The 10,884-nt window shown below is 36.1% G+C and overlaps 1 protein-coding gene across 1 annotated transcript in view; it reads right to left on the bottom strand.

Moving 5' to 3' along the window:
- Positions 1-538: 538 nt before the first annotated feature.
- The window catches only part of LOC121392656 (multiple epidermal growth factor-like domains protein 6), a gene marked incomplete at its 5' end in the record, with an annotated part of 36,672 nt that continues 26,326 nt past the window's right edge, over positions 539-10,884 (bottom strand). Inside the window, 8 exons of the mRNA XM_041523776.1 lie at positions 539-965; positions 1,429-1,572; positions 2,114-2,254; positions 3,565-3,705; positions 6,952-7,077; positions 7,253-7,345; positions 8,349-8,444; positions 10,405-10,497. Coding sequence (XP_041379710.1) covers positions 838-965; positions 1,429-1,572; positions 2,114-2,254; positions 3,565-3,705; positions 6,952-7,077; positions 7,253-7,345; positions 8,349-8,444; positions 10,405-10,497 — 962 coding nt within the window. The remainder of the gene's footprint in view (positions 966-1,428; positions 1,573-2,113; positions 2,255-3,564; positions 3,706-6,951; positions 7,078-7,252; positions 7,346-8,348; positions 8,445-10,404; positions 10,498-10,884) is intronic.

Raw genomic sequence — 10,884 nt, 5'->3', positions numbered from 1 at the left:
AAATAGAGAGAAAATAAACCTCGAAAGTTACAAATGGCTGTTTATAAAACGTAATAAATGACATTGTATAAAAAAATTAAAGAGAAGGCTGACCAAAGAAAATGGACCAATTGTAAACGTCAGTAAAACATTCTGACCTTTTGACCTCCGGTGTCCGCATTGTTCAACAAACTATGTAGAAATGCAAATCATTGATTACCGCATTCTATGACCTTCAATTTGTGTGGTAATATATAATCCTACCTTTGCAACGTTCAGAGCTATGTGGCATTATGATTCCCCTACCCTTAAATATAGGAAATTCTGAAAAAAATAATATATTATGAAAATCATCCCATTATATAGTATATGCCGGAATCAGTTAACTAAATCTGTTGTTTTTCTCTTCCATATACACAGAAGTATACCAAAAATGTTTAAACGATTTTATAAACAAAATTTTACAGAAATTTTAAGCGCGTGTCCACAGTGGTGACCTTCTGACCTCTGCTGACCTAATTAAAACATTTACATTGATGTAAATTTGATGAATAGATAATACAGACCGGTAGGGTTAATATAGAGGGTCATTTGTTATTATATCTTGTATATTGTCTGAACAACAGACATTTTAGTTATCCCTACCCTCAATTCCCCCATGGTGCAGATTTTAACATTTGAAAAGAAATTGGAATAGTTTTGACAACTAAGAATCCCCATTTCATAAACTACATTTATCACAGCAGTTATAAATGCCCTCAGACGTTTTGGACATGTTCGGTTAAATAAACACCCCTGCAGCTCTTGGACTAGGAGGCACTGTACCGTAATTAGCTAAAACAAAAGAAATTGAAATAATTACGACATTTCATCGCCGTTTGCATACCTCTTCCAAAATACCACTGCGATGATCACCACAACAATCACAGCTATAGCAGATACTGCCCCACCGGCAGCGACTCCTACTGTGTTATCATCTGCAACAACTACAACAGAAACATTTGTTTTAATTGAAGATATATGTGTTAAAAAAAACCCCACTCCCACCAAACATACAAACAAAGAAACAAACATTATCAACAACCAACAAAAATATATCCCAAACCACAACTAAATCTCATTCCACCATCTACCTAAGAAATTACAAAAACAGCAACAAAATATCCCTCCTCCAACCCCCCCCCCCCAAAAAAAAAAAACACACACAAAAAACCAAAAAAAAACCAACACACAGAAAAAAACTAAACACCAACAACCAAAAGAAAACAAACATACAAACAACGAACATTAGCCAAAAAGAATTACAACATAAAACAGACAGAACAACAAAAGCAAAACCAAACAAAACAGCACAAGGTTATATAATATATACTTGGTAGTAGTTTTTAAAATCAACATTGATAATTGCATACCAACAGCATAAAAGGTACGACAATTACATATACATACATTTCTCTACACATCCAGTATCGGGGTTGGCATACCCGACAATGCACCCATCAAAACATGTGCCATTAAAACGATCACAGTTTGACTCCTTGCAATTACCACATGTTTGCTCGCAGTTTCTTCCATGTGTTCCGTTGCTGCATTCTGTGCAAAACATAATTTCGATAGAAAAAAAAAGATGAAAAGAAATATCGTAGCACGATATACAGTCAATGACAACAAATATACTTAAAAGTGCAACAGGATCACGTTGACGAATGATGGCGTAATAATTTAAATTAGGTACATAACAAACTTTGAAAAACAACAGGTTAAGGTGTAAACATTGTACAAGACGTATCATCAATATATATTAGACGTTATACTGATCTTACCACAGACTATGTTTTCCCTTCAGAAATATGTGCAATGGATAATACATTTAATTCAACATTATTTATGTTATTACGACTCTAGACAAACATATACATGTGTTGAAAGACATACTTCCAGGACAATGATTTCCTTTTTAAACATAATATTTGTTTTACCTAATGCATATTATTAATAATATCTACAAAACTAAAACAGAGGGGTGGATTATAGCGGGGAGGAAGAGAGACGGAGAGATAAACGGGATAATTACGTAGGTATGTACCAGCAATCTAGAAACAGTTGAATTGTAATTTTAAAAAGTTAAACACACCTATCTTGCATGTATCTCCTTTCCATCCAGCACCGCACCCATCAAGACAATATCCTGTCACTTTGTTGCATGCTGTGTTGCCATTTAAACAGTGACCACAACTGTTGTTGCATTTATCACCATAATAACCATCTTCGCATGCTGTAAAATATATTTCAATATATTTGTATTAGTATATGTGTCTTGCACATCTCTGTTATGTGTTGCTCACTCATTTATTTTCGTAATATGAACAATGTATAACATCCTATATCTTACCCATGATATCCATTTCTTAACCTACTTAACATTTTAGTGTATTAACGTGTAATAAACATATGAAAATTTAATGACAGAGCGTCTATGCAAATATAATAGGTCAGTACGTAAACAGGACCAGTTTACAAAAGGAAGAACGTGTATTATGTAATTAACGTGCCAGTCATTATTTTAAAAGAAAGGTTCAAGCACATTCAAGATGATTTGATCAAATCACAATAAAAGGCAATTATTTACAGGTGAAATTATGTGGCTGTTTGTTTATCAATAGTGGCTATAATCCATAGTGCACCTTCAAACGTCATTGAGAGGAAACTTGTAGATGACCTTCCCAACTATCACAGGTAATTACCGTTTCTGGAGAACACGAAACTCGTAGAAAAGTCACCATTGATGCAAAAAACAAACCTCCCAGCCAAGTGCCTATAGATTTGAGCTGTTACTGTCCATAGTTAATTCACAAATTGCCGATATGTCGAAACAGCTGGTCGAATACATTACATTTATGCGTATCAATCAGGGATTAACGTAGCATTTGGTGTGTTATTTTAAGAGAGCTATAGGACGGATCTAATTTACGCCTCCTGTTTGCTAATATGTAAAATATCAATCTCATGTCGTTAAATGGTATTTGTCGAGGCTCGGCTGATATTTTACATATTATCAAACACTCGCTATGAATCATATATCTAAAAGACGCCCGCGGCATATTTGTGTACCCGTTAGATACACATCGACTATATTGCCTCATAATTTTGTACTATAGAGTTCACCAGAATAAACGTTGATTTTACTTTAATGCCTGTTCAGTATCTATTCCTTTGCATATATCGCGTGTGCCCCCCAAAAACACCCCAACAATCCCCCCCCCCCCAAAAAAAAAGAAGAATTAATAATAATAATAATAACAACCCAAACAAACAACAAAATAAAACAAACAAAATAAAACAACAACAAAATCACCCAGAAACACACACACACACACACAAAAAAACTTAAAATTAAAAAAAAAAAAATGATTTCCTCATGGCAAAAAAAGGCTCCAGGGTAGTATACGAGCAAGACGGTGTACACATTCACCACCTTCACAAGTAAACAGTAGTATTTGAATATCGTTGTTATTTTAACAGTATTTGACCTGCATGCATGACTAAATAAACTTACATATAAATATAATTTTGACTTAAACAAACCTATTTTACACGTGTCGTCTCTCCATCCAGCACTGCATCCACCAGGACAACTCCCAGTCGCGTTATGACATGTTGTGCTGCCATTTACACAGTTACCACATGTCTCTCTGCAGTTGGTTCCATAATAGCCTTGGTCACACACTGTAAAACACATTCTGACTGTTACAGCATTACGCACACATTCATGTTTTTAGGATGCTATGCCACCAAAACGTGATCCCAAGCTGACACAAAAACAATAACCAACAATAAGCAAACACACCAAGCTATTAAATGTCTCTTCTGTATGTGGTATCTAGATCAGATCAGGCTTGGGCGGAGGGGCGGAGGCATACGGCCTGAGCAGAATAAAGCTGATATTTCAGTTATTCTGCAATCAAAAATAATGCAAAACACCTAGATGAAATGATCCGTTTTATTTCAAAACTTTACCACTTTTCAAAGTTGTGATCCATGCGTGTTATAAACCAAAAATCTTAAATAACGATAATTTACTTCTTATTTCCAAAATAAATTTTGTCTTCGAAACGTTTTTTTAGGGGGTTTTCAAAATCAAACCCATCAGTTAGAAATAAAATAAAACAAATATCACAATACAACATTACTTTACTGATCATAATTAGTTCTGCCTCAAAAACATTTTTTTTTGTTTCAGTGACCAAAAATAAATACATATATATATATATATATATATATATATATATATATATATATGTATGTATGTATGTATGTATGTATGTATGTATGTATGTATGTATGTATGTATATATATATACTACTCAAAATAATTTAAGGGTCGAAAATGTATAACCAAATAGGTTTCAGAGTGTATTAGATTGATGATGTAAACTACACCAATTTTTTTATTTATTGTTCCATATTTACAAAAAAAACACAAATAAACGTCACTGTATACAAGAAAGTCACATGACATGCTATCAAAGTTGAAGGTTGTCAAACATGGATTTTACACATTAGAACATTCGTTTAATAGTGTGTGAATCCACCCCTGGCGCGAATACACTCGACACATCGTTGCCTCATGCTGTTGATCAGACGTCTGAAGAACTCTTGGGGAATGGCCTGCCACTCTGCCATAAGAAGTTGACCCAGACCATGAAGGTTGTCCGGAGGGGCATGGTTATCCCGAACTCTCCTGCCTAATTCGTCCCAGGCGTGCTCTATTGGGGCCAAGTCAGGCGAATATGCTGGCCAATCCATCCTGGCGATACCTTGTTGTCTGAGAAAGTCCGTTACCACCCTGGCGCGGTGGGGTCTGGCATTGTCATCCTGCAGAACTGCCCCGCCGCCAATCTGCTGAAGGCCTGGGAGAACCAACGGCCGGATAATCTCATTCAGATAGCGGATTCCATTCAGATTGCCATCCACCACATAGAGGGGTGTCCTGTGGTGGATAGAGATGCCGCCCCACACCATGACGCTGCCACCACCGAACCGGTGACGTTGTCTAACGTTAACGTCAGCGAAGCGCTCCCCAGGACGTCTGTAGACACGAACCCGACCGTCGTTGAACTGGAGACTAAACCTGGACTCATCAGTGAACATCACTCGACCCCACTGAACACGTTGCCACCGCAGATGAAGCGTGCACCAGTGACGTCTGGCCGTTCTGTGACGTGGTAGGAGTGGTGGTCGAACAGCCTGGCGACGGCAGCGTAGATTATTGGCTCTCAGACGATTGCGTATGGTTTGATCAGACACTCGAGTTCCAGTCGCAGTCCGCAGATTGTCACATAATCGGCGTGCAGTGGTTGTGCGTTGATGTAGAGCCATATTGGTGATGTAGCGGTCCTCTCTATTTGTAGTGGTTCGGGGTCTTCCCGAACGTGGACGATTTCGAATAGAATTCGTTGCTTGGTACCGTTGCCACAGTCGGCCAACGACACTCTGACTGACACCAAGTCTCAGAGCAACATTTCTTTGCGTATTGCCATCCTTAAGCCAAGCAATAGCCCTTCCTCGATCTTCGATAGTCAGTTGAAGTCGTACCATTGTCGAATTTGGAGTGTGCACCGTACACGCCTTCACTTTCATCTGAGCAAACCCAGTGTTAAACATGTCTGATAGCAGGTTTCTCGAGTAGTGGAATTGTAACCTGGTGTTAGTTTGAAACCCAAGCACGTGAAATGTGTATGCAAATAACCCATGGGTCTGTGTTGCAGAAACCCAGGAACAAGAAATCGGCCCTTTGTCTTTTTAACTAGTATATTCAGTCTGCCCTAACTCGGTTTTTGTAAACCAGTTTGCAATAGCTAAAACACGAATTGACTCTCATTTCAATAAAGTATTGTTAGGCAAACCTCCCTTTCATTTTAATACAAGCAAATGGTGTATAAGAATTGTAAACCTCTAACATGTTTGTTATCTAGACTTTACAATGACAGTTAACTACACACAAACTTATACTAAACCTATTAGATTAAAACAATACTTTTTTTCAGAACCATAACAACATTATGTCACCAGTTAGGTATTTAAGTATTTCGCGACCCCAGGCCACTAGCATTTATATTCCCCTCCCCTCTCCAAAACCATAACTGTGATACCATGGCAACTGTAGCCAGTTATCACACTCCACAATGGACTACACTAGTCATCGGATATACAAGTTCCCTCTCGACAAAGAGCTTTTGATGTGGTGATAGAATTGATGTGACATGTAAATGTACCCCTAATTAATAACGTCTGCTTAGAAATATATTGATATTGTGGAGTAATCGTAGGTCATACCTGCCGGAGGACTACTGCACACAAAGACTACATGTACATATTGATTTACTTGCGGCTAGCTAGATGTATGGGATAAGTGCATGAGCATGGCGGGGTGAGGTGGGAGATATGGAACAAAGAGTAGATTATTCTACTTAGTGGCAAAACATTGGGGTAGGCCAATGAGCGGTGCGGGGTATGGATCTGGCATAATCAGTAGATTCTACTACTGAGTAGAAAAGTGGAATTGTGTGCAGCATGTAAATAAAAAATAAATAAAAAACAAAAAAAACAAGTAAATAAAAAACATTTAGGAAGACTTATGTAAAGTATAATGGGAATTGTTATTTTTTAAAACATTGATCTCGAAGAGATTATTAATATATTATTTATGTTAGAGAAAAACGAAGCAGACTACATATTGTAGTTTAACATAGACAAAAGTTAAAAGCAAATTATTGTGTAAACAATATATATATATATATATATATATATATATATATATATATATATATATATATATATATATATATATATATATATATACATATATATATATATATATATATATATTAGTTAATCAAACCTATATCGCGTCAAAGAAAATACGATTTATGAACCCGAGTACACAAATTCACTAACATATACTTAACTTACATGTACATGTCGGTGGAGCCCATCCAGTCTGACACTGACAACGTCCATTTTGTTTATCACAAGAACCTTCACCACAATGGCCACATCTCAATTCGCAATTCTGACCCCAGTAACCATCAGCGCAAGCTAAAAAAAATGTGTTAAAGAGATAATTAGTCTCAGATATTTGTGGAAAAAAATAATCCATGCATTTGTTTCACTATCTGTCTGCATTTCAACTAACTAATCAAATCAGATAGTTTTCGGAAAAGCTAGGATCGTACTTATACCAGAGAGGTATATACATGTAACCAATACGTACGACAACTTCCGGTTCCTTTATCACAGGTAGCACCTCCACAATTATGGGGACAATTATTGTTGCAGTGCGAACCCCAATGTCCATCAACACAGGCTGGAAAAGAAACAAAATCATATATAGCCTGCGAAGTGTTGTGTAATTAGGTAGTTTAGATGATACACACTTGGTGCCAAACCAGTTAGAATCTTATTTCAGTCATACTACATTTGTTTGACATACACGTGTGTGCTTGTACTGGGGGTGTCGTTAAACATTCATTCATTCATTCATTCATTCATTCATTCATTCATTCATCCATTCATTCCCTTTTCATTGGAATGTTACAAGTATTCAAAATAGCACACATATACTCGAAACAAGGTTGTTATTTTTATTTATGTTGTAAGGATGTCAGTGTGTTTCTAGTTAGTGTCGTATGCAATTAGTTACATATGTAGGAAAGAAAAGCTGGTAGGCAAGGATGCAGAGTAGGTGATGAAGGAATAGATGGATGCAGGAAATACGTATATAACTTCACAATAAGATATGAATGTGTCTCAAAATGGGAAAATTTACTTTGTGACACCTTCATGTAAGATAAGTTACCCCCATCTGTTATTTAGTCTACCACAAAACTCTTATAGCCCGTGTGGACTAAGTCAAATTCTATTATACTCCATCTATTATTTTATACCGTTACTTTTAACACAAGTGATGCTGGAACAATAAACATATTAAAACGAACTGTCATAATCAATTAAATATAGACATCACAGCCATTTTATCTGAAAAAAGACACCATTTTGAATATAAAATGAAACATTTCCTTTGTTAAACGACACCGCTGGAAAACACTAATATTATAATCACCATCCATTTGATTTCAAAAAGTATCAAATAAATATATGTTTTTAACACAAAATATATCACACAAAATATCAACATAATTAAAAAAAGAAAAAAGAAGCTAACTCATCTAATAAGTTCAGCGCATCTACCAAATAGAAGATACCCCACCCACCAACAAACCCAACCCTGATCCCTTGCTTCTACAACTTATACTGTACTCAAAAATTGTACGGACATTTATTGTACTGTAACAATAACCAATACGTACACTGACATCTTCCATCCTGTTTGTTGCATGAAGATTCTCTACATGTCATGCTACACGGCTTAGTGCAAGACGGACCCCAATATCCAGCAACACATGCTTAAAATAAATTGAATGAATACATTACAACATGTCACATAATTATATAAGTCACACGTTATGCAAACTCTATCTGGCAGATATACTAATATCAGGATGCATTAATACGGATCGATGATAGGGTTATTTTGTTTGTTAACTTTTAAAACAGAAATAAAACAAAAACAGTAGTTGCTTTGCAAATTGAAAAAAAGTGGATATACAGTGTTTCGAAAATGAACGGGTGTATATAGGTTAGTATCAGAATGTGTTTTGATATCGTCAATATCATATATTAGGAATACACATTTTATTATGCAAGCCTCTGTTGTTACTCCTAGTGTATGATACTGACGATACCGAAACACACGAGGGTCAATTTGAGTATCCTTACGTAAAAATAAGCTAGTGCTTAACAGTTTTGTTTGTGGGTTTTTTCTGAACTCTGTGAACACACTGTCTCATTTATGTTTCTTCCAATTTGGCCTAAGGGATTCGAAATTGATTTTAAATTGGCTGTTGTAATATTCCAAATATAACTGTATCCCGGTAATTTGTGTGCTTAATTTGTAAGGCTAGTAGTATGTTTTTCTTATTAGCCGAATATAATGTATTTGTTTTTTTAAATCTGTCAGAAAAACAAACAAACAAACCACTGCAAAAGTGACTGGTTTAGAGGGTTACAAACTAAGGCGGCAGTCAGTCGTGTAGAGACTAAGTTATCCCTGAGTTTTTCTTCTTTTATCTACCTTTCTACGTGTTTTCCCGATTCTACTCTAATTTCAAATACTGTTGGGTGTTTTATCTGTAATGTACGAATGCGGAACACCCATGTCGTTGATAACTTATGAGGTCTGTTTCTTTTATCTATTGAAATTATTTCAAAAGTAGCATCTAATGAATGTTCAACTAAATTGAAATGATTGGCGACCGGGGCGTTTTGTGTTAATATTTGACTGGCTTCAGTATTTTGGGAAGTAGATACAATTTAGTGACTTATAATTAACACCTGGATTCTATATATTTTATTTAAATTTTAATAATATGCTTCTAATCTTTTCGGCATTGAATAAATAGGGTGGAACGTTTTTTACAATTGTAGTGGTGTTGGTATAAGGTGTTCCTACACAATTCTCAGGTCAAATGGAGGATATTTGTAGCACTTTATTTACCAACCTATCAGTTGGCTGCCCTGATCTATTTCTCCTTTGATAGAATGACAGTGGATGAATATCTTTCTAGTATTTGCGACGTTCATGACAGAAATATACTGACGATTTGTATAAACAGTCATCCACTTTTAAAATGTATACTTTTTAGCTGTAATGATTGCATAATCAACTCAATAATTGGGAGGTAACCAGGTGAATGTGCCATAAACGGTTTCTGCTGGAATTATCTTTGGTTAAAAAGCCCTAAATTAAGCCATTGTCATGTTTATCCTCTACTTAATTTCAGGAAGGCGCCATTTTGGTGTGCTCGAAACATTGTTCTGAAAACGGTTGAATTTAGTTTGTACAAAATGTGTACACACCCTGAGGTGCGATTTTGGAGTCGGACACTTTCATGCATCAGGTGGGTAGTGATTTCGGTACTGTTGCAGTAGACAATTTGGCAATAAACGGTATTTCCGTACGGTCACCACGTTTGGAAGGGGTGTTAACAGGTGGGGATCGTCCTCATTACGTCACGTACATCTCGGTGGAGCCTATCCAGTCTGACACTGACAACTTCCATAATGTTTATCACAAGAACCGTCACTGCAATGGACCATGTAAATTCGCAATTTTGACCCCAGTAACCATCGGCACAAGCTAGAGAAAAAAGTGTTCAAGACATAAAGAGTCTCAGACATTTGGAAAAAAATTCAGGTAATTGTTTAATTATCTGTCTGCATTTCAACAAACTAATCAAATACGTTTTCGGAAAAGCTAGGATCGTATCCATAGCACTGAAGTGCATACACGTAACCAATACATACGACAACTTCCCGTTTCTTTATCACAGGTAGCTCCTCCACAATTATCGGGACAATTATTCGTGCAGTGCGAACCCCAATGTCCATCAGCACAGGCTGGAAAAGAAAAGAAAACATTTATAGCCTGCGAAGTGTTGTGTAATTAAGTAGTTTAGAGGATACACACTTGATGCCAAACCAGTTAAACTTTTATTTCAATCATACTTCGTTTGTTTGACATACAATAGTTGATATGTAATTTTGTGCTGGGGTGTCGTTAAACATCCATTCATTCATTCATTCATTTCCTTTTCATTGAAATGTTCAAGTATTCAAAATAACACCCAAATACTGCAAATAATAATATGATTATTTATGTTGTAAGGATGGCAGTATGTTCCTAGTTAGGGCTGTATGTAATTAGTAATTAGGAAAGACAAACTCGTAGGCACGGAGACAGATGAAATAAAACATGAAGAGATGGATGCAGGAAATACGTATATA

Source organism: Gigantopelta aegis, unplaced genomic scaffold (assembly GCF_016097555.1).
Source record: "Gigantopelta aegis isolate Gae_Host unplaced genomic scaffold, Gae_host_genome ctg4255_pilon_pilon:::fragment_2, whole genome shotgun sequence".
NCBI lineage: Eukaryota > Metazoa > Mollusca > Gastropoda > Neomphalida > Peltospiridae > Gigantopelta > Gigantopelta aegis.
The sequence above is the reverse complement of the archived record's forward strand: the minus strand, read 5'-3'. Positions and strand labels throughout refer to the sequence as shown.